This window comes from Triplophysa dalaica, chromosome 19 (genome assembly GCF_015846415.1).
Source record: "Triplophysa dalaica isolate WHDGS20190420 chromosome 19, ASM1584641v1, whole genome shotgun sequence".
Taxonomy (NCBI): domain Eukaryota; kingdom Metazoa; phylum Chordata; class Actinopteri; order Cypriniformes; family Nemacheilidae; genus Triplophysa; species Triplophysa dalaica.
In genome coordinates, this window is record NC_079560.1 from 3,461,239 (window position 1) to 3,485,469 (window position 24,231).

At 34.4% G+C, this 24,231-nt stretch overlaps 5 protein-coding genes across 5 annotated transcripts; all 5 read right to left on the reverse strand.

The window, feature by feature from the left end:
• Positions 1 to 2,305: 2,305 nt before the first annotated feature.
• On the reverse strand, positions 2,306 to 4,538 carry LOC130408199 (chemokine XC receptor 1-like). Its single transcript, XM_056731682.1, has 2 exons — positions 3,849 to 4,538; positions 2,306 to 2,467 (listed from the first exon to the last, which is right to left on the reverse strand). The coding sequence occupies exons 1-2, from the start codon at positions 4,536 to 4,538 to the stop codon at positions 2,306 to 2,308; spliced, it is 852 nt and encodes a 283-aa protein (XP_056587660.1).
• Positions 4,539 to 12,484: 7,946 nt separating this feature from the next.
• On the reverse strand, positions 12,485 to 13,339 carry LOC130408202 (chemokine XC receptor 1-like). The gene has a single exon (XM_056731683.1). The coding sequence runs from the start codon at positions 13,337 to 13,339 to the stop codon at positions 12,485 to 12,487; it is 855 nt and encodes a 284-aa protein (XP_056587661.1).
• A 1,477-nt stretch (positions 13,340 to 14,816) lies between these two features.
• LOC130408204 (C-C chemokine receptor type 8-like) lies at positions 14,817 to 15,596 on the reverse strand. The gene has a single exon (XM_056731685.1). It carries the CDS (start codon positions 15,594 to 15,596, stop codon positions 14,817 to 14,819), a length of 780 nt encoding a protein of 259 aa, XP_056587663.1.
• A 1,360-nt stretch (positions 15,597 to 16,956) lies between these two features.
• On the reverse strand, positions 16,957 to 20,257 carry LOC130408205 (somatostatin receptor type 5-like). The gene is made up of 2 exons (XM_056731686.1): positions 19,544 to 20,257; positions 16,957 to 16,977 (listed from the first exon to the last, which is right to left on the reverse strand). The coding sequence occupies exons 1-2, from the start codon at positions 20,255 to 20,257 to the stop codon at positions 16,957 to 16,959; spliced, it is 735 nt and encodes a 244-aa protein (XP_056587664.1).
• Positions 20,258 to 21,917: 1,660 nt separating this feature from the next.
• Positions 21,918 to 23,209, reverse strand: LOC130408206 (C-C chemokine receptor type 8-like). Its single transcript, XM_056731687.1, has one exon. The coding sequence runs from the start codon at positions 23,207 to 23,209 to the stop codon at positions 22,385 to 22,387; it is 825 nt and encodes a 274-aa protein (XP_056587665.1). The 3' UTR covers positions 21,918 to 22,384.
• Between the last annotated feature and the right edge of the window lie 1,022 nt (positions 23,210 to 24,231).

Here is a 24,231-nt window from a genome sequence, read left to right on the forward strand (position 1 = left end):
AAAATCCTATCCAGTGATAGATCCAGAAATCTGCATCGGTGCATAAAGTGCGGGATAAAAATCATAATATTAAATGACTCAAGTTATGTGTTTATAAAACGATAAACGCTATAAATTTATTATTTACTTAAGTATATAATTTATTTTAATATATGCACTACTTTTATACTATAATATTTTAAATACTCATGATGGCTTTCTCTGTTACAGAAAGTGTAGTTTTGTTGAGATGTTTGTAACTGTTATTTTAACGTGTCTACCATTGTATTTTTCCCAAATTGTGTTGTGTATATGTATTCGATCACATTGCTTTTTTTGAAGGCAGTATAAAACCTCTTTTTTGTTATTTCTCTGTATGTTCCTTAAAGAAATCTACCTTTGTTTGGTTATCTGAAAACGGACATTGCATTGAATCAGCTTTATTTGCCACAATTGCTGATAAAGTCGTATTGATGGAGCTCTTTTAATTCTAGAAACTACTACATTGGTCATAATTTTAGAAAAAATGGTGTAATTCTTCATGTATGTAATTAATATACAGCAGAGGATGAATGGATGCTGTGATGGAGGTTTAAAATGTTAGGCCCAGTAACAAGTCCAAGATATCATGTAGCCTATATACAGTATATGTATATATATATCCCTTTCAACTACATATACATATTATTTGTGTTTGATTCTATTAACTTTTTTTGCTAAAATGCTTGGCTTTCATAATGTTAAAAGAGGTGGAAACGGCCTATCCTGAAATTCTAATTGTAATTTGGAGAAAGACATTTCAATGTTAAACTGTGGGAGGAGGCTAAATAAGTGGACAAGAGTAAAGAAATGCAATTGCTCTGAAGTTAAAATACTTCACTATCAACATCCTTTAAATTGTTTGCTCAATTTCAGTAAGTAAATAATCAGAATGTGTTCTGTGAAGTCTGGTGTGTTACAAAGTTTGTTTGGGGTCAAAAATAATGTGAGAGGTGAAGGGTCAGTACATTTCAGGGCTCACTTTCCCAGTCGGTCGCACCAATTTACAATTTGGTCGCATCCTTTTTAATCCTCATTTATTGCCCTCTTTTCAAAAAACTGTAATTTTACAACTTGCCTTCATTAGGCAGACCCTTGAAATAACATTATTGTTTTAACACATAAAATGTAATAAGCAAAACTCAAAAGCAACTCAGAACTAAAATGTAATTTACTACAGATTGTCATAAATAAACTTTCAATTCTAAATCTTACTAATCTTAAACTTGTTCAATGGTCTAGGGATGTTCTGTGTACAAAGACTGCATATTCAGGTTAGGATGTGTATTAAGTGATTGTTTTGATGGGTTCAGGGGGGAATTCAGAAAGCTGGTTATGTGACATTGGTCAATTTAAGGGAAAGAGCTGATAACTTTCGGTTCCAAAAACAGAGTTAACTTTCAGGGTATGTAAGTGACCATAGGAACTTAATCTCTGAAGATAACCTGCACCGGAGCAGGTTTTGTTGCAGGGTTATTTCATTTTAAAGAAATGTTACTGAGCTTTAGGGGTTGTCTGCACATGTGTGCGTTTTTGATGAGTGTCAAGTGGACGTGAAAGCACAGAACATGTATAATCATTTTACAGCAATATAACAATTACATTTCCAATCTCACCCATCGCAATTTAGCATGCACAGCTAATTTTATTATTAACATTATAATTTAACATTTTATATAGAAATAATCATTAAATAAAATAATGTAAGATGTTATTGTTAATATTTATGTATTTATATTAAATAATGTATATTCTAATGTAGTAGAGTAGGCGTGGCGAGACCGTGGTTCGAGTCCGGTGAGTAATTGTGAATTAGCGCCAGCTGTGCGCACACCGGGCTCGAATCACGTAGGAGATTGGGAGCATATAAAAGGAACGAGCGACCGGACCGCCGAAGAGAGAGGTCCGGGCCCGAACTTATGTGAAGTTTATAGTTATGGTCTTGTGATTTGTATTTATATTTTGTTCGCCGGCGGTCGTCCGTGAGGGGCCGACCGCTGTTTTTATTGCTGTTATTAAATGTTTTGAATGTCTTTCGGTTCCCGACTTCCTTCCTTTTAATGAAATGTATTACATTGGTGCCGAAACCCGGGAGGAAGGAGAGACATGCTGTCGGAAAAGCCCTCGCTGCTGAGGGGCATCGCAGGCCTGAGGAGTTCGGGCAGCGCGGACGAAGGGCGTCCGCCAGTGGCTGCCCGAGGCGGTGGTTCTGGAGCGAGGAATCCTGCTGCCAACAGCCATGATGGTGAGGAGCAGGAAACGGCGGACTGACTCGCTGCCGATGCCCTCACACGGAGGAGCCATCGCCAACCACCAGGAGGCGAAGGAGGATCGGGCCGTCCACCGGACGTCCAGCACCACCGCATAGCACCGCGAGGAAGAGCCTCTCGGCTGGTTGAGGAACGAGCGGCAGCATGTCGCGGAACCGGACTATTTTTTTTTGGAATTTCTATTACACAACATGAATTTAACATCCATAGATCCAAACAGACTCCAATATTACATAAATCGTCAGAAAAAACTATTTATTTAGTGAATCAAATCATTTACATGTCACAAGGGAAAGGTCGCTTTCCAATTGAATTTCTTAATTAACGTTACCTAACGAGGGCATTACAATATTAAGCTACACAAAATATTACTCAAACAATTTCAGTAAACAGCAGTAACATTGGACAAAACTAAAACTATTGAAACTGCTGCTCAGTGAGTATATTGGACCAGTTCAAATAACTGTCTGATGTTTTTGTCAATAGCGTATTCTTGAAATATATATCAATATAGTGTATATAAGCTTCTATCTTGGTCATTTTGTGGAAGTTTAGCACCCCTGCATCACCCACCTCAACATCCCTGCCTGGCTACATTCAGCAGAGCTGTTTATCAAAACCTTGCATTGCTACATCGAGATTTAATCATCCAATAAGTAAGAATAAAAAGAAAAGTGTAGTCCAGCCATGTTATACAAACAACTTGAAAACGTAACAGATTTGGAGAAATTTCCTACCAGTCAAGTCTAAAGTATTTTGCTTTGAGCAGAGCGCCATCTTGACTTGAATCCAGGTAGAGTAGCGTAATTCAAAATCCAGCTAATAAATCTACTCATTTCAATCTCCCTGTTAAGGGTAATTAGTAAGTCACAAATAACATTTAGCAAATAAATCATATCAAATAAGTATTTCTTCATAAATTACGGTAGTGTAAAAATCTCTCCTCAGACTGACTGACCTGTTTCTCTTTCTTCTCGACACTCTACTTGCTTGCCTTCGTCTGATTAGTTCATACAACTTTTAAAAGAGGGTTCACTATTATAGCAATATGACAAAAATGTTACATTTATTTAAACATGTTTGATAAAACCATGCATGTTTTAAATTGTGAATTTGTTTCATGTACAGATTGTCACTACATTTGAAAACGTGTTAAAATCACAGTACTTTACAAATAATAAAAAAGGTCATTTAAATGGCATCCGTTGTCACCGGTGGATTAGTATCTGCAAAGTTCCTCTGGACCCTATGCAAATGTAATGATGGTTAGGACCCAACGGTCTCCAAAAATGGCAGGTCCTGTACTTGACTACACATGCACCTAGGTTACCTGAATTCACTGAACAATGAACAATTTTGTAATGAAAGAGCAAAATAAGATTTATGTTGCAGTAGCAGGCTTTATGCTAAACAGAGGCAGGAGAGTTTTCCAGCGCTGCGTAGATAAACAACAGGTTGTATAAAACTAGCAACAACATAACAAAACGCAGCAGGAAACCAAATTGCAATAAGATACTTTTTTGTCGAAATAATAACAAATCCTAAGATGACAAAGGGCACATAAAGAATAAGCGTGTTCACAGTAGTTATCAGAATAAGATGAAACGCTCTTCTCTTCATGTGGTTTTCCTCCTCTCTCTCTCTCTCTCCTGGTCCTGACTGCTTCAGAGCTCTGAGAACAGCAGTAAGGCAAAACAATTGAATAGAGAGGAAGATGAGGAACTGAACTGAGAAGAACCATGTAAAAATAAAGAAATCAAATGAGATCAAAATGAAGAAGGAGCTCAAACAGGAGCCAAGAGTAATGATCCAGGCAGCGGCGGAGCAGATCAGTCTGTATCTGAGAGGTTTGTACTTCAGAAAGGTTACAGGATGAACCACCGCCAGGTAACGCTCCACACACATCAGACACTGAAACAGAGGACGACCAGTGATGCCTAGTCCTTGCAAAAAATGGCTTACTGCTGTGAGACCTGAAAACATAAATGCTGGAAGAACAACCAAAGCATGCAGACAGTTACCAATCTCACACACTGAAAGATTGAGAATAAAAAATCTGGAAATAAAGGAACTTCCTCTTTCTGTGACGATGAGCCAGATTACATAGGAGTGTATGGGAACACCAAACAGGACATTCAAACAGCAGATAAACATTTCGAATCCGTCTTCAAGTGTTGCCGGCCCAGACGAAGGAGATGTGGAGTTTGTGGATGCTTGAGGTGTAGTGAAGTTCTCTGTTGCGTTATCCATATTCCTTTGTCTTCACAGCTCAGAAACTAGTTAAATAAATATTGCAGATGTTATCTAAAGCGAAGAAGTGTAAAGTCATTCTAAAAAAACTTACAAACTTACCCTTTACAATACCTAGAATTAGAAACACTGTCGCAGTGAAATAAAACAGGTGGCCAACTGCTATAGATCTTCATAAATCCCTGAGGTGTGTTTTATAGTGACACGTCAGAACAGAAGCAAAGATATATGTGCTAGGTGTTGTATGTGACAGATGCCAATATTTCAAATGAAAAATTAGATTCTCTAAGTAAACACTTAAGCAGGAAAAAAACCTTTTCAGTTCTGTGTCGAACCAGTCAAATAGAAAACTATTTTAAATGTAATATGATCGAAGTAAAAAGAAGGAAAATGTGTTTCATGTGATGGACGGGACTTCATACCTTACTGTCTGCCAGGATTTCGAAATTGGGCTTCAAAATGTCTCAAGTAATAAACCCCGGCTACGCATTTTGTTGAATACTGATATTACATTTTGTGGCCAAACATTTGACAAATCTTAGAAAGAATGATGATTTCAAGTAATCTGTATGATGATTTAAAGTCTAATAAAAGAGACAGTGTCAAACCTCGAGAGTGGTGATAATAAAGCAATTTATTAAAAAACAAAATACAAACTTTATTACAAGTGGATTGACGATATTAAGATGTGTTGAATTTACAGAGATGTCTCCACAATCCACTTTCACATAGAGATGATCAGATTTGTGCGACAACAGAGTCGTCTACATTCTATGGCTGTGCACTCCTGACCTAACAAGTTTCTTTTTAGCGTCACAAGTACACAAAATGGTCTCATGTCATGGTCTGCATTACGCTGCATATGCAAAAAGTACAAATGCTAAAAAGTTTTAACAGATATTACTATATTCAAATCAATCAAATCAATAGCTGATTTGAATTAAAATTCAAACATTTTGGAGCTATTTACAGTATTTTAAGTAGGCCTTTAGATCTTTCATTTCACAGTCCTTTTCCTCTGGTTGTCATTGAAGTGCACTGTTACAGCTCATATAAGTAGTAGTCAAAACCTAAAGAGTTGTACAAATTAAGTTTTCCTGCTTAACTTGATAAAAAGGAAGGTCCGTTTTTAAGCAAGAAGATAAAACAATAAAAGTAGTAAATAAAAGTAGCCATGAAATTCAAACAATGCAACGAATTGTCCTTTGATATTGTTAAATGAAAGAGTTTAGTTCAGACACGGTTCTTGTGCTTGAATCGTCATCTTAAACCCGGACACCTCATATTTCCGGGTTGAGTAAACTCAGTGACATATTACATTTATCCAACAAAACAAATCAACTATTTTCTTTGAACTGGTGCAGAATTGATAAAACTCACAGTATCTCCAAAGAGAATTATATATACAGATCAACAATTCATCAATAAAACATCATATACATGCATTTACTTACTTAAAATATAATTACAAATATTATTGCATTTCTTAAATGAACAATAGAATACTTTATGCAGAGCCGAGGCAGAAGAGTTTTCCAGCTCTCTGCAGAAAAAGTACAGGCTGTACATGCCAAAACATAACAAAACACAGAAGAAAACCAAAATCCAAAAGATCTAAGGTTTGTGAAAATAAAAACAAATCCTGAGACAATAAATGGGACATAAAGAATAACCATGCTGAAAGTAGTTTAAGATATAAGAAATTATAACGTATAAGATAAAACGCTTTTCTCTTCATGTGGTTTTCCTCTCTCTCCCTTTCCCTCTCTCTCCTGGTCCTGACTTCTTCAGAGCTCTGAGAACAGCCTTAAGGTTACCTGAAGGTAACATTACGCTCTAAGGGGTCCTGTCAGTTGGTAATACCTAGAATTTCAAAATCAAGTGCAGGTGGTAGATCCTTTTCTTATCTAGCGCCTAAACTTTGGAATATTCTTCCCTGCACGGTCCTGGAGGCAGACACACTCTGTCAGTTTAAATCTAGACTAAAGACTCATCTTTTTAATCTTGCATACACTACACCCCCATAATATTAATCCTCAGAGGATTTAGGCTGCATTATTTAGATCAACCGGAACCAGGAACACATCCAACAACAAATGATGTACTTGTTGCATCAAAGAGTTCAGAACAGTACTCTACTCTCAGCCAGTCTTGTCTCTTTGTTCCAAGGTTACCGCAGGATGCAGTTCATGCCCAGACCTGATGGCAGAGCTGAGAATGGGAAGCGGTTACCTGACAAGTGCTAAGAGGATAGAGCTGGATAAAGCACGCGACAACTTTGTTTTTCCTACAACATTTCAAATGCTATTAGATTGTTAATGATAATCTTTAATTTTTATATTTTTATTAAGCCTTGTTGTGCAAGCACTGATGAGCTTGTGCAGAGGCAGCAGCTTTTGCCAGAGGGGAACTGGAATCCCCTGGTTGGGCCTGGGTTCCCCTGAGGTTTTTTTTCTCGATGGGAGTTTTGGGTTCCTCACCACCGTTTGCATATTGTTTTGCACTATCTGCCTGGCCGGGGGGGCTGCTTTAGAATTCAGACTTGTATTAAATGTGTCTCATGTACAGCTGCTTTGTTACAATAAAATTGTAAAAAGCGCTATATAAATAAAGTTGAGTTGAGTTGAGAACAATTCTAGGCACAGGCTCCCCGTGACCCAAGGTAGTTCGGATAAGCGGTAGAAAATGGAATGGTATGGAATGGAGAACAATTCCTATTGCACTATAATCTGTGATTCGGCATATTTATCCATGACGGCATGATACACACAATCTTATAATATATTTTGTTCATTTTGATCAGTAAAGTAGTTTACTTTAGGTACTTTCGAGCATGTTCATTTATTTCAAATTGATTTACATCTTTCTAAATAGACGATTAAACTCCCCCATCCATTAAATTAATATATGGTGTCAATCACAAAGAACATTTTCGCATAACATAATAGCAAAATAAACAACTGAAAAAAGCGTTTGTCACCTGAAAAGTGAATTCGGTCCAGACTGTCTGCATGTTAATACATCTGATGTTTTTGTCCAGTGCATGAACCTGAATATGTATTGTCCTGCATGTTCCATGCTAAAAGAAACACATGTAAATAAGGAAAAAATTACGTATTGATTGTCTCCTATTCAAATAGTGAAACAATTTGAATAAGAAAATGCACTAAATTTCTCTTCGGAGAATATGAAAATGAGAAAACATATGTTATTGATTTATTAAAAATGATAAAACACTTTCTTTTGAACCCTATTCAGATGCTACGTGGATGCACCTGAAGTATTAAGGCAAAATAGAAGTACCACGTGTACTCAGTGTGCAAACATTTAGAGGTAATCATCTACAAACAAGCCCTCAAACACAACAGAGCATGTAGAATTTAAGTTGGATGGTCATCGTAGCTGACCAAGTAGAGTAGACAGAAACTCTGGTCAAATATACGGGACAATTTTAAAGTCTGCTACTGTATGCAGATGTTTGGGCACTAATATGGTGCCAACATCAAAGAGAATAATAATAATATCTGTAATAAATGTGTTTAATGTTAAAAAACTCAAAACAGAAAAGGTGAAGGTAGTAATTTCAAAGCAATTTATTAGCAAAAAAAAACAATGCACAAACTATTCGAAGCATGTTTATTAAATAAATTAAATGCAGTTAAAATATAGTTATAATTTATCAATGCAGGCGTAATTTTATAGCTTTCAAACAAACAGTATGTGAAAAAAGAAAAATGTGTGAAAATAGTTTTTTAGAACTTACTGTTTTTTGCATAGAATGTGAAAATACCCCAGAGTTACTTTTTTATTTAAGGATGTTACGTCCCGCAGAAACCGGTAAGGTAACTAGTATGGTAAACAAACTGTTTTCAGGGGGAATAGTAATAAGGACCAAGAAGAGACAAATGATGACCAAAAGAGGGATACAATTAAAATATTTTGTTTACAAGTGTTTAGGGTAAATTACTAATACTTAATTTATACAATATTTACATCAGAAACATATGTCAAAAACATACAAAAATGGGGACATTAAGGGGTACCAAAACAAAGAACTCAATATAATAAAACACACTCTACTTTATAAAATAATGATTCTAATCTCAATATAAACAAAAACACGAAACAGAAAAGTCTTCGACATCCAAGACGGTCTGACTAATATCTACTCTAACATGGGTGCCAAATGTTCTCTCAATGGAATGTCGTTACTCTTTTTAAGGTTGAAAGTGCCACAGGATTTGCTGTCTTGTGGATGACGTCATACGGAGAGTTATGGGATTACTTTTGTGTCAATAAAAATGAATGACTTCCCGGTCAGGGAGCTGTCAATCCCAATCTCACTAACCAATGAGAGTAAAGTGGCTATAAGGTGCGGGATAAAAATTATAAAATTAAATGACTGAAGTTATGTGTTTATGAAACGATAAACGCTAAAACAATTAATTAATGAAGTATATAATTTATTTTAATATATGCACTACTTTTATACTATAATATTTTAAATATATACATGATGGCTATCTTTGTTACAGTAAGTGTAGATTTGTTGAGATGTTTGTAACTGTTATTTTAACGTGTCTTCCGTGGTATTTTACCCAAATTGTGTTGTGTACAAGGGCGTAGATTTGGTTTGAACATTGGGGGGGTTGAACGTCCCAAATAGCACACGAACATCACGGAGACGTCTATTTGATGTGTGTGTTTACATCTGGACGACGTATTTTTTAGAGTGTTTGCTCATCTGCAATACGTCTATAGGACGTTTCCTGTTAGAAGAACTCTTTAAGATGTAATAATTTAGAATGTATGTTAAACTGACATCTTATAGATGTCTATCAGATGTTAGTAAACAGCAGATGCTTTCCGGATGAAGTGATCTTTAAAAGACATCTTGCAGACGTACGTGTGCTTTCTGGGGTTGTATGCTGCCTGTTATTTTATTTTATTTTTTTAATGTGTATTGTCATTGGATAATTTATTTCTATATCCATCCATCCATCCATCTATATGCTTTAACTGATTACAAATTCAACATAAACAAATATGAAAGAGACAACATTACGATATATATTTTAAGATTTTTACATTCTACCCTAATTCATTTTTTTTAAAAGGGAAACACATCGGCTCTTGAACGACTGTAAACGTGAAATTTAGATACACCACTTACTCAAAGGCACAGAACAGTGATTATAATTACACAGGATAAATGAAAGCTCAAAATACTGTGACTTTTCTACCCTGCTGCTATATTTACCTCAAATATGTAAAAAAATCTTGGTTAGAGATTATACACCTCATAACGTTATGAAATTCGTGTACAATCTTCATTCATGGTCTAACATAGAAGAGATTATAAAAAGAAAGAAATTAAGTATTGAAAGCGCCAGTAGGCGGCAGCGATTCACTGTTTTAATGAGTGAGACACTTAAATTATTCATTCATCCAATTCGTTAAAAAATCAGATTATTTTAGGAAGAAAACAAACATCATTGTGAATGCTTTTGTCATTGATAATTACAGACACTATTGAAAAATGAACTAGCAAAACAGATGGCTGCTTTGGTAACTTGTTATAATGATAGTTATACTTAAATACATTTCAATGGATTAGCTAGCTAACATATATGGTGTGTACTTAGCAATTATTACACAATATTCTCATACCTCATTCTAAGTACATTTTTTATTTTGCATCCCTCTCTGACCAGCAGTTAAATATAGTCCGCTGTGCAGCGCTTCTCTTCATTTTTGGCGTACGTTAAGTTACCCGTGTGCTCTCCCATTCAAACAAACACCGCGTTTTTTTTTTGGTGAAAGTGCGACTCATTGGTTGGGCGTTACCAATCAGTTCAATGGAGGGGGAGTGTTTTTTGCCTAATTTATTATGACACACTCACATTTGTTTAGGAACAAAATTATTGTCACGAAGTAATTCTACATATTTTTCATTTGATCTACTGTGATTTTCATGTTGAAATATTGGAGGGGTTGTAACTGATGCATTTGAATATTGGGGGGGTTACCTCCCCCCGTCCCCCCCATAAACTACGCCCCTGGTTGTGTATATGTATTCGATCACATTGCTTTTTTTGAAGGCAGTATAAAACCTCTTTTTTGTTCTTTCTCTGTATGTTCCTTAAAGAAATCTACCTTTGTTTGGTTATCTGAAAACGGACATTTCATTGAATCAGCTTTGTTTGCCACAATTAATGATAAAGTCGTATTGATGGAGCTCTTTTAATTCTAGAAACTACTACATTGGTCATAATTTTAGAAAAAATGGTGTAATTCTTCATGTATGTAATTAATATGCAGCAGAGGATGAATGGATGCTGTGATGGAGGTTTAAAATGTTAGGCCCAGTAACAAGTCCAAGATATCATGTAGCCTAGTATATATATCCCTTTCAACTACATATACATTTTATTTTTGTTTGATTCTTTTGACTTTATTGCTAAAAACGCTTGGCTTTCCTAATGTTAAAAGAGGTGGAAACGGCCTATCCTGAAATTCTAATTGTAATTTGGAGAAAGACATTTCAATGTTAAACTGTGGGAGGAGGCTGAATAAGTGGACAAGAGTAAAGAAATGCAATTGCTCTGAAGTTAAAATACTTCACTATTAACATCCTTTAAATTGTTTGCTCAATCTCAGTTAGTAAATAATCAGAATGTGTTCTGTGAAGTCTGTTGTGTTACAAAGTTTGTTTAGGGTCAAAAAATAATGTGAGAGGTGAACGGTCAGTACATTTCAGGGCTCACTTTCCCAGTCGGTCGCACCAATTTACAATTTGGTCGCATCCTTTTTAATCCTCATTTATTGCTCTCTTTGCAAAAAACTGTAATTTTACAACTTGCCTTCATTTGCCAGACCCTTGAAATAACATTATTGTTTTAACACATAAAATGTAATAAGATAACTCAAAACTCAAAAGCAACTCAGAACTAAATTATTATATATGTAAATTACTACAGATTGTCATAAATAAACTTTCAATTCTAAATCTTACTAATCTTAAACTTGTTCAATGGTCTAGGGATGTTCTGTGTACAAAGACTGCATATTCAGGTTAGGATGTGTATTAAGTGATTGTTTTGATGGGTTCAGGGGGGAATTCAGAAAGCTGGTTATGTGACATTGGTCAATTTAAGGGAAAGAGCTGATAACTTTCGGTTCCAAAAACAGAGTTAACTTTCAGGGTATGTAAGTGACCATAGGAACTTACTCTCTGAAGATAACCTGCACCGGAGCAAGTTTTGTTGCAGGGTTAGATCATTTTTAAGAAATGTTACCGAGCTTTAGGGGTTGTCTGGACATGTGAGCGTTTTTGATGAGTGTCAAGTAGACGTGAAAGCACAGAACATGTATAATATATTATCATTTTACAGCAATATAACAATTACATTTCCAATCTCACCCATCGCAATTTAGCATGCACAGCTAATTTTATTATTAACATTATAATTTAACATTTTATATAGAAATAATCTTTAAATAAAATAATGTAAGATGTTATTGTTAAACGTTATGTATATATATTCAATAATGTGTATTCTATAGATTTGGTTTATTTAAACATCTCCAAATATCACTGGATTAATATGCAAATCTTACAATTTCACAGTTAAATACAATATTTTCAAATTTGGCTATACATTAACAAATTAATTTTTTTCTGAATTTCTGTAACACAACATAAACTTAACATCCATAGATCCAAACAGACTAAAATATTACATAAATCGTCAGAAAAAAAATATTTATTTAGTGTATCAAATCATTTACATGTTACAAGGAAAAGGATGCTTGCCAAACACATGCACCTAGGTTACCTGAATACACTGGCTAGTATGGAAACAATAAAAAAGTGACAAAGATTTTATAAATGAACAATTTTGTAATGAAAGAGCAAAATAGGATTTATGTTGCAGTAGCAGACTTTATGCTAAACAGAGGCAGGAGAGTTTTCCAGCACTGCGTAGATAAACAACAGGTTGTATGAAACCAGCAACAACATAACAAAACAAAGCAGGAAAATAAAATGCAATAAGATACCGTTTTGTCAAAATAATAACAAATCCAAAGATAACAAAGGGCACAAAAAGAATAAGCGTGTTCACAGTAGTTATCAAAATGAGATGAAACGCTCTTCTCTTCATGTGGTTTTCCTCCTCTCTCTCTCTCCCTCTCTCTCCTGGTCCTGACTGCTTCAGAGCTCTGAGAACAGCAGTAAGGCAAAACAATTGAATAGAGAGGAAGATGAGGAACTGAACTGAGAAGAACCATGTAAAAATAAAGAAATCAAATGAGATCAAAATGAAGAAGCAGCTCAAACAGGAGCCAAGACTAATGATCCAGGCAGCGGCGGAGCAGATCAGTCTGTATCTGAGAGGTTTGTACTTCAGAAAGGTTACAGGATGAACCACCGCCAGGTAACGCTCGACACACATCAGACACTGAAACAGAGGACGACCGGTGATGCTTAGTCCTAGCAAAAAATGGCTTACTGCTGTGAGACTTGAAAACATAAATGCTGGAAGAACAACCAAACCATGCAGACAGTTACCAATCTCACACACTGAAAGATTGAGAATAAAAAATCTGGAAATAAAGGAACTTCCTCTTTCTGTGACGATGAGCCAGATTACATAGGAGTGTATGGGAACACCAAACAGGACATTCAAACAGCAGATAAACATTTCGAATCCGTCTTCAAGTGTTGCCGGCCCAGACGAAGGAGATGTGGAGTTTGTGGATGCTTGAGGTGTAGTGAAGTTCTCTGTTGCGTTATCCATATTCCTTTGTCTTCACAGCTCAGAAACTAGTTAAATAAATATTGCAGATGTTATCTAAAGCGAAGAAGTGTAAAGTCATTCTAAAAAAACTTACAAACTTACCCTTTACAATACCTAGAATTAGAAACACTGTCGCAGTGAAATAAAACAGGTGGCCAACTGCTATAGATCTTCATAAATCCCTGAGGTGTGTTTTATAGTGACACGTCAGAACAGAAGCAAAGATATATGTGCTAGGTGTTGTATGTGACAGATGCAAATATTTCAAATGAAAAATTAGATTCTCTGAGTAAACACTAAAACAGGAAAAAAAACTTTTCAGTTCTGTGTCGAACCAGTCAAATAGAAAACTATTTTAAATGTAATATGATCGAAATAAAAAGAAGGAAAATGTGTTTCATGTGATGGCCGGGACTTCATACCTTACTGTCTGCCAGGATTTCGAAATTGGGCTTCAAAATGTCTCAAGTAATAAACCCCGGCTATGCAATTTTTTGAATACTGATATTAAATTTTGAGGCCAAATATTTGACAAATCTTAGAAAGAATGATGATTTCAAGTAATCTGTATAATGAGTCCAATAAAAGAATCAGTGTCAAACCTCGAGAGTGGTGATAATAAAGCAATTTATTAAAAACAAAGTACAAACTTTATTACAAGTGGATTGTCGATATTAAGATGTGTTGAATTTACAGATATGTCTCCACAATCCACTTTAACATAGAGATGATCAGATTTGTGCGACAACAGAGTCGTCTACATTCTATGGCTGTGCACTCCTGACCTAACAAGTTTCTTTTTAGAGTCACAAGTACACAAAATGGTCTCATGTCATGGTCTGCATTACGCTGCATATGCAAAAAGTACAAATGCAAAAAAGTCTTAACAGATATTACTATATTCAAATAAATCAATAGCTGATTTGAATTAAAATTCAAACATTTTGGAGCTATTTACAGTATTTTAAGTAGGCCTTTAGATCTTTCATTTCACAGTCCTTTTCCTCTGGTTGTCATTGAAGTGCACTGTTACAGCTCATATAAGTAGTAGCCAAAACCCTTAAGAGTTGTACAAATTAAGTTTTCCTGCTTAACTTGATAAAAAGGAAGGTCCGTTTTTAAGCAAGAAGATAAAACAATAAAAGTAGTAAATAAAAGTAGCCATGAAATTCAAACAATTTTTAAATTTATTGTTAAATGAAAGAGTTTAGTTCAGACACGGTTCTTGTGCTTGAATCATCATCTTAAACCCTGACACCTCATATTTCCTGGTTTAGTAAACTCAGTGACATTTTACATTTATCCAACAAAACAAATCAACTATTTTCTTTGAACTGGTGCAGAATTGATCAAACTCACAGTATCTCCAAAGAGAATTTGATATACAGATCAACAATTCATCAATAAAACATGCATTTACTTACTTAAAATATAATAACAAATATTATTGCATTTCTTAAATGAACCATAGTATACTTTATGCAGAGCAGAAGCAGGAGAGTTTTCCGGCTCTCTGCAGAAAAAGAACAGGCTGTACAAAACCTGCCAAAACATAACAAAACACAGAAGAAAACCAAAATCCAAAAGATGTAAGGTTTGTGAAAATAAAAACAAATCCTGAGACAATAAATGGGACATAAAGAATAACCATGTTGAAAGTAGTTATTAGTATAAGATAAAACGCTCTTCTCTTCATGTGGTTTTCCTCTTCTCTCCCTTTCCCTCTCTCTCCTGGTCCTGGCTTCTTTAGAGCTCTGAGAACAGCCATAAGGCTAAACAACTGAATTGAAAGGAAGACGAGGAACTGAACCAAAAAGAACAATGTAAAAATACCGTTTAATACAGAAAAAATAAAGATGCACCAACAACAAGAAGCAAGACAAGTTATCCAGGCACATGTTGAGAACATGCATCTATATCTGAGACTCTTGTACTTCAGAAAGGTTACAGGATGAACCACTGCAATGTAACGCTCAACAGAGATCAGACACTGAAAAAGAGGACGACCAGTGATGCCAAGTCCTTGAAAAAAATTGGAGAGTGGTGCAAGACTTGATGACAAAAGTAACAGAATAACAAATAACGAATTCAGACAGTTACCAATCTCACAAACTGAAAGATTGAGGTGGAAAAATTTCGATATAATTGAACTTTTTGTTCCTGTGACGATAAGCCAAATAATATAGGAGTTTGTTGGAAAACCGAACAGGACATTGATGCAGCAAAGAAAAATGTTCGAACTATCACTAAGTGTCATAGACCCAATTGTAAAGTTTGTAGATGCTTCAAGTGTAGTTATGTTCAAAGTAGAGTTATCCATCTTCTTTTTGTCTTTTCACTGCAGAATAAATACTGGCGATGTTATCTAGGGAACAATAAATAATTTTAAGATATATGGTGCATTTTTAACACATCTTTGTATTTAAGTAGAATCATCCTGGGTTTACCGTCAAATATCATAAGTGAGTTTCCATAACCTTTTGAACAGGAAATGGGTATTTCAAAAATTAATTGAATGTTTCTCACCTGAACAATGAACGTCAACATTTGTGGATGTATGTAAAACTCTTTGTTGTGTTTGGTAGATGGGTATAACATGCGCAAGATGTTGTATGCTCCAATCATACAACATAAAAGCAAATATTTAAAATAATCAATTGTTAATTATTTGAAAATACAAACATGCAATAGGTAATACATTTCTTTTTTATTTTTTACTCAAATTATTAAATCAAACAGTTTTCCATGCAACATGCGATATAAAAGAGGAAATAAGGAGTTGCAAAAAATAAATTTTTACTCATAATCCTCATTTAGCCCTTTACTTGAAAAACAAAACATCTCAAACTATTTTGTGGTCCATTTATCAAAAAGAACTTGTTTCTAGTTTATTAACGTGCTTGGGCAGATATCAATATTTTAGTCATCAAAAGTTTATTGTCTGTTGAAAGCTACCATATAGCTCACATTTGGATTCAGAATACTTGGTTTACAAATGTATTAATATGTACAGTATTGCTTTTTCTCTTTCACAGGTTTCTGAATGATGGTCAAAAAAACAATGAATATAATTTTGTTCACTGGGAGAACAATTCCTGTTGCGGCATATTTATCCATGAAGACATGATACATTTATGATACAATCTTCTAATATATTTTGTTCAATTTGATCAGTAAAGTAGTTTACGTTTCGAGCATGTTCATTTATTTCAAATTGATTTACATCTTTCTAAATAGACGATTAAACTCCCCCATCCATTAAATTAATATATGGTGTCAATCACAAAGAGCATTTTCGCATAACATAATAGCAAAATAAACAACTGAAAAAAGCGTTTGTCACCTGAAAAGTGAATTCGGTCCAGACTGTCTGCATGTTAATACATCTGATGTTTTTTTCCAGTGCATGAACCTGAATATGTATTGTCCTGCATGTTCCATGCTAAAAGAAACACATGTAAATAAGGAAAAAATGACGTATTGATTGTCTCCTATTCAAATAGTGAAACGATTTGAATAAGAAAATGCACTAAATTTCTCTTCGGAGAATATGAAAATGACAAAACCTATGTTATTGATTTATTAAAAATAATAAAACACTTTCTTTTGAACCCTATTCAGATGCTACGTGGATCCACCTGAAGTATTAAAGCAAAAAAGGAGTACCAGGTGTACTCAGTGTGCAAATTTACAAACATTTAGAGGTAATCATCTACAAACAAGCCCACAAACACAACAGAGCATGTATAATTTAAGTTGGATGGTCATTGTAGTAGACAGAAACTCAATTGAAACTCAAAACTCAAAAGGCGTAATTTTATAGCTTTCAAAACAAACAGTATGTGAAAATATTCTTGCAATCTTTAATATCGATTACGTTAAAAGTTTTCCTATTATGGTACTTTATAGTGCCTCAGAGTTATGAACATTCTTCCAAAATCTTTCTTTGTGTTCACCAAAACAACAAAATATACATAATAACGATTAAACAACTTTTTTTCTATTAATATATTTTTTTTCTGAAAAGCGTAAACATGGTTATACTGTTCAATATCAACTTTAGCTTTTTGCACCAATTCACATCAGCAGTATAAAAATGACACACCAATTTTATAAATAAGATGAAGAATTAATACGATTAATAGTTTTCACAACATTATACGACAGCAGTGCATGCTAACATTTTTTATAAGAATAGAAACCGTTTCAGAAATTCTGTTGGTTTTCATTGAAATAGCATTATGAATTATATCTTTTTCCATTGAAGCCATTACAAAATTCCCTTTTGTACTGTGTTTTGGGCCTTATTCCCATAGAATTAAATGATTTCACCATCACTAGTTCTGCAGAAGACACAGTTATAGTTTTGATTAAAAAACAAACTATTCCCGTTTATTCATTAAATCCATAAATTTCTACTGTGTTTTGAAGAGCTCAATTATTTTTAACTGCAGGGGTTCCTACTTCTGATTAATGATATTGTGTATTACATTAAAATTATAGCAAATTATATCAATCAAGTTACTTACAATCTAGTCAAGTTGAAATTCCCTGACATATTTGCTTGGAAGTTCCTTAGGAGAACTCTAATCCAGTCATAAACAGAAATTGCATTAAATAATCCTTGCATGCATCACTGATCGCACGTAATTTAGCTAAAAGGGCCTTTTGCGAATGGATTCTGTGATTTTTACACCATTAGCGATACCTTTAGTTTAGAACGCCATTACAAATTGCATCTCATTCCCGAAATATTATTCAAGGTCACATTAAGAAGAGTTGGGCACATTGTTTAATATGTAATTTAATTTGTGTGACATCAAAATACAGCAAGAGAAATTTGAGACTGTCAATCACAGATCTCTTTGCAAACTGTGTCCCAATTTGGGGGCTACAAACTTCTAAGGTTGTCGTTTAATATTAGAACTTTCCATTAGAAACTGTCTTTTATTTCGTATCGTGACGGATAGCCAAGTGAAAAGACTTCTGAAATGAGAAAAAATGTTGGGCGGGACTCGATTTCATCCACTGACAACTAATTAGATAGTTAAAAGGTGAAAAGTTTTGAACGACAATTTGCAATCTGTCAGTCACTGTAGCCCGCCCTGTCGCGATTCCTCGTGACCAGAGGTTAAGAGATGCGGTTAAGAGGGGAAGAGGTCATTGTTTTTGATTAAAGTGCAAATTAATTAAAAAAAATATTTGCACGGATAAATAATTTGTTACAATTACTTCATCACTGTGTAAAACGTTTAGAATGATCTTTTTTAATTTCATGCCGACTTTAAACACCAGACATGCAAAAGCTGCATCGACAACTGAATGTAGGCCTAGTCAACGGTATCTGTATTTCGATGTGATTTCAAATACAATAGAAAATAACTTCTGTTGCAACACTTAAATCAGAGATGAATTGTTTATTACTTATGCATTTTTTGCAAATCAAAATTGCGTGTTTTACAACCATCACGACCAATTTCTGTAAAACAATCTGAAGGTTGTAAGTGCAAACGCTATATAATATTGGGACCCTCAAAGTGAAACCAGTCTAGCACGGGAACATTTTTAGTAAAAGACAAAAAAACATTGTATGGGTCAAAACTATACATTTTTCTTTAATGCCAAAAATCATTAGGATAATAATTAAATATCATGTTCCATGAAGATATTTTGTGAATTTCCAACCTAAAATATGTATAATTTTTTTTTGAGTCGATGGCCTGTAACGGAGCCTCTGATTTATAACTTCAAATGTAATTTTCTCAATATTTTCATTTTTTGCACTCTCAGATTACTGAGTTTTAAACGGTTGTATCTCAGCCAGATATCGTCATATTCTAACAACTCACATATCAATATGCATATTGTTTATTCAGCCTTCAGATGATGTAAAAATCTCAATTTCGAAAAATTGACCCATTATACTGGTTTTGTTATCCAGGGTCACGTATGATGAATAAAAAATACAAAATGAACTGCACAATGAGAATCATTCTTTTAAATTTAGAAACATAACATATTAAATAAAACAATAACAGAGTACGTGGGAAACTTCCACAATTGCAAATTTTATGGTAAACATAAGCAGGAAAGAATTCCAACCCGATATAGATAAAGAAAAGGCTGAACGAAACCAGCCAAAATAAAACAGGCAAAACCAATGAAAAACAGCTCCTGAATAAAGTGTTTCGTCATAAAACCAACAAATCCTGCAACTGTAAAAGGCATATATGCAAAAAGCATGCTCACAGCAGTTACTAGAATGAGATAAAATGCTTTTCTTTTCATGTGGTTTTCCTTTTCTCTCTCTCTCCCTCTCTCTCCTGGTCCTGACTGATTCAGAGCTCTGAGAACAGCCAGACAACAAAACGATTGGATGGAGAGGAAGACAAGGAACTGCACCAAGTAGAAAGTAATTTTATAAAAGTTGTCCCTGAAAGTTAAACATACCATGTAGAGTAATCCAAAGCTGAGACAATTGAGCCAGGCAGCTGTGGAGCAGATCACTCGATATCTGAGAGGTTTGTACTTCAGAAAAGTTACAGGATGAATCACTGCCAGGTAACGCTCGACACAGATCAGACACTGAAATAGAGGACGACCGGTGATGGATAGTACTAATAAAAAGTCTGTAAATGCTTCAAGACTTTTAAACAAAGTACAATAGATAAATAATGAAAGCAAACTATTCAGACAGTTGCCAATTTCACAAACAGAGAGATTGAGGATTAAGAACTCTGACGCAATTGCACTTTTTGTTCCTTTTACTATAAGCCATACAATGTAGATATGTGTTGGAAGACCAAATAGGAAATTGATGCATGAAACACAAATGTCCAGACGATCCATAAGATTAATGAACTTTGTTGAGTATGTAGATTCTTCAGTTGTGGTGAAGTTCACAAAAGAGTTATTCATCTTCTCCTTGTATGCCGTCTTTTAGCTCAGAAGCTGAAAATATACAAATATTTATCATTATGATAAACCTTACCGATTTATTTCTCCAATGGCAATTCGTTATTTTAACATGCTGACTGAGTGTGAAACAAATCTATTTTATTATATAAAAAAACTTACTTCAAATTGGGTTCATACAAATTCTTGGTGTAATAAATGTACAATAAATACTCAATTGTTAAGGTACTGCATTAACGTGCTCATGACTTTTCAACATGGATAAAACGGGAAAAAGAGTTTGGGACCTTAGTCTCTGTGTGTTTTGTAGACTGACTCAAAACCTGTCACAAGAATATGTGCATGACTTCATTTTAAATATTGTATTAAACACCACATATTTATGCAAATATCTTTAGAATTGTTTTAATAAAAATAGTCTCATTTGAATAAACATTGAAATGGAAAATGCTTTTTATATGTGGAAACTTTTAAGTGGAACGTTTTGGCCTCTTGCATTTTGGATTTGAAGGTTAAGCTTGTCTTGAATTAACATTGAAATTGTTCATCAAGCAACACAAGTATCAACTTATTTTTTACTGAAAAAAGAAACACCCTCAGAGTTATTGCCATCATCTTCTATTTGATTGGTTCAATGCATTCAATGTTCATTGAGTTTTGAGTTTTCTCCTGAAAGTTGTTTGGCTTCCTTAGTCGATAATAATTGTTCTTTTCCACCGCTTCTTCGCTAAAATTTGAAACCAGTGCTAAATAAAATATCCTAATGCATAAGGGTTACACTTCCAGAGATGGAAAAGTTACCAATAAAAAATACCACAACCATGGTTTTGCTGTCATTTAATTGAAAAGTTAATCATTTAGAAACTGGTTTTGCATCTATGGCACACATAAACACTTGCTTTGCCAATTTTCATAACTTGAAATAGGAAAATCTGAAAAATACAAACACACAAAAATGACTCTGCAATTTGTGTCTTACAAATCCAATGTGTTCACGTGTAATGGATTTGGCTGTATTAAATAAGCGCAAGACGAAGAAGTAGAATCCACAATGAGAAATATAATAATTGAACATGCAAAGTTGAGATGCCAACCTAACCAAAAGCAGTATTTTTTTCCTTTAATTCATTTACATATACATCCCAGCTTAATATGCAAAAATATGTACAGTATATAAGTCAACAATTCAGTCCTGCCACTAAAAAATATAAGCAACTTTGTTTTGACCAATAATGTGTGTGGGGTCAAGATCTGTTCGGAAACAGAACAATCAACATAAAAAAAACAACCAAACGTCTATTTTTGCAATTTGGTGATGCTAGTGGCACAGAAATTAAACAACAGTCTTCATGACAGTTTAACATGTCTGAGACCAGAATGACATCAATACAGAAATGAACAACAAAACAGGAATATTTTACACATGAAAGGAAAAGTGAATATTAAAATAACCATAAATAATATAGAAATTTATCTTTGTGAAATAAACCCAACTGCAAGTTTTATGGTGAAAAAAAGCAGAACAATTTCCAGGCAATGTGCAGATAAAGTTTTAATACGGCGACACTTGCAAACAAAGGACAATGAAGTAATAATGAGAACAAACTATTCATACTCGATTTCACAAACAGAGAGATTTAGAATAAAGAACTCTGATGCAATTCCTCCCTCTGTCACAATATACAATTCAACATAGCAGTATGTTGAAAGACCGGTAATTTGATGCTTGAAAAACAAATAGTCAGACTGTTGTACGTCAGACCAGACAGAACTGAATCTTCATTTGTGGTGAGGTTGATGTAATGTTCTAAGGATTATGCATTCCTTACATCCTTGATGTCAAGAACACATCCGGGAACTTTCAAGCGTTCTAACGATATAGCAAGCATGTTGAAAGCTTGTATTTTTTACAATGACTGGAGATGTAAATACTTTTTCTAATCTGATTTCAGTCACAAGGAATATATATGTTTGAATTCATACACCAAAACATCATATGCAAAAACTTTTAAAGACAAATGTAAAGTTTAACACAACAAATGGTTTTATATGACAGTCAATGGCAAAACTGACAGGACTATTATATTTATATTGCCCTTTTTCCACAAAGTAATAATAGTTAGTGGAATTTTAAACTTTTGGGGAATAGAAGAAAGGTATTTTTCCAGTGCGTTGCAGATATAGAACCGGCTGAACAAAACCAGCCAGAAAAAAACAGATCAAAGCTGAAACCCAAACTGTCATAATATTCAAATAAGGGATTTGCACAATGCTTATGATTGATGCAATAGTAAATGGGCCATATGCGATAATTGTGCTTACAGTAGTTATTAGAATGAGATGAAACGCTCTTCTCTTCATGGGGTTTTCCTCCTCTCTCTCTCTCCCTCTCTCTCCTGGTCCTGACTGCTTCAGAGCTCTGAGAACAGCCGAAAGGCAAAAATACTTGATGGAGAGGAAGACTGTTAGCTGCATGATAAACAACAATAAATAGGCGCTTTGGTACGAGCTTAAAGTAAACATACAAAACACACAAGATCCAAAACAAAATATCCAGGCAGCAGTGCAGCAGATCAGTCTGTATCTGAGAGGCTTGTACTTCAGAAAGGTTACAGGATGAACCACTGCCAGGTAACGCTCCACACAGATCAGACACTGAAACAGAGGACGACCAGTAGTGGTAAAGCCTACAAAAAACTGATCCAATATTGACAAACTCTGAAGCCACACTGACAGTACAAAGATCAAAGTTTTCAGACAGATAGCGATCTCGCAAACCGAGGAAGTGAGGACGAAGAACTCCGCTGCAATTCCACTTCCGGCTCCGGTGATGATGAGTCGTATCACATAGGAGTGAGCAGGAAAACTAAACAAGAGGTTGATGATATAAATTCCCACTTGCAGACTATTGTGTAGTCCAGTTGAATTTGTTGTGGAAAACGTAGTGACATTCATTGCAGAGTTGTTCATTTCAATGTTTCTTTGAGATCTGTGTTGGCAAAACACAAAAGTGATCGATTGGTAGAAAGATTTGTGTTGCCCAAACTGTGTAGATTAATTCTGAAAACAAAGCAAAATCTAAACAAGTAAATGACATTAGTTAGCAAGTTAAAAGTATGTCTAGCTAGTATTATTTTGGCTTACCAGTAAAAGCACCAATACTTCACTAAACTTAATTGCAACAAAGTTAAACCACCCATTTGACAAATTGTTTATTTGATAAAATGTATATACAATAAAATTCAACCAATTGTTTATTTAGTACAGTTATTATACAATAAAATATGATATAAATATGTATAAATATGAATAAAATAAAAATATATTGTTATATTATATATTATAGCCCAGCAAGGCAGATCAACAAACATAGACCGGAAGTTAACTTCGGGCCTGGCATGTGCCAGTGTCAGATAATATCCTTTGTTCTCATTGGATTTACTATTACTGCATAACAATAAATGTGTTCCTTGTTCAACAATACCCTTTAGTTTTAACTACATAGCTAAATATTAACACACCCCTCCCTTCAAAAATACACTTTTGAGACTGTTTAGCAGAAAATATATCAAATAAGAGAGGTAATACCTGCAGCGTGAATTCTTGATCTCCGTGGGTCTATATAAATCTCAATGCAGTGTTTAGTAGACTGATTTAAAGGCTGTCCAGGGGAATTTTGTGCAGACTTCAAATGGTGCTGTGTTAGAATACACACCAGATATGCAAATGTTTAAAGGAAAATATGAAATTTGACCAATTTAAAGTATACTTTTACAACCTAATGAACAATCTTGATTTATAAATTGTGATTGTGTTTTTTTATACCACAATTATGTAGTATTGCTCTTAATGCAGTGTTATTTAGCCAAAAATAAAAAAACGTGATATTCTGCTTTTATAAGCTTTTCAAAGCAATCTATATTTGTCAAAAAACACATGTCAGAGTTTGTGGTCAGCACAGGTGTGTCACACATTCA

What these genes read in the sequence shown, in the direction of transcription:
- LOC130408199 (XM_056731682.1), bottom strand. Translation starts at nt 4,538, where the DNA reads ATGGATAACGCAACAGAGAACTTCACTACACCTCAAGCATCCACAAAC. An exon ending in TGAACACGCTTATTCTTTAT is followed by an intron (nt 2,468 to 3,848) that starts GTGCCCTTTGTC and finishes GTTGTGTAATAG; the next exon opens with AAATTCCAAAAAAAAATAGT.
- LOC130408202 (XM_056731683.1), bottom strand. Translation starts at nt 13,339, where the DNA reads ATGGATAACGCAACAGAGAACTTCACTACACCTCAAGCATCCACAAAC.
- LOC130408204 (XM_056731685.1), bottom strand. Translation starts at nt 15,596, where the DNA reads ATGACACTTAGTGATAGTTCGAACATTTTTCTTTGCTGCATCAATGTC.
- LOC130408206 (XM_056731687.1), bottom strand. Translation starts at nt 23,209, where the DNA reads ATGAATGTCACTACGTTTTCCACAACAAATTCAACTGGACTACACAAT.
- LOC130408205 (XM_056731686.1), bottom strand. Translation starts at nt 20,257, where the DNA reads ATGAATAACTCTTTTGTGAACTTCACCACAACTGAAGAATCTACATAC. An exon ending in CTTTTACAGTTGCAGGATTT is followed by an intron (nt 16,978 to 19,543) that starts GTTGGTTTTATG and finishes TTAATACTTCAG; the next exon opens with GTGGATCCACGTAGCATCTG.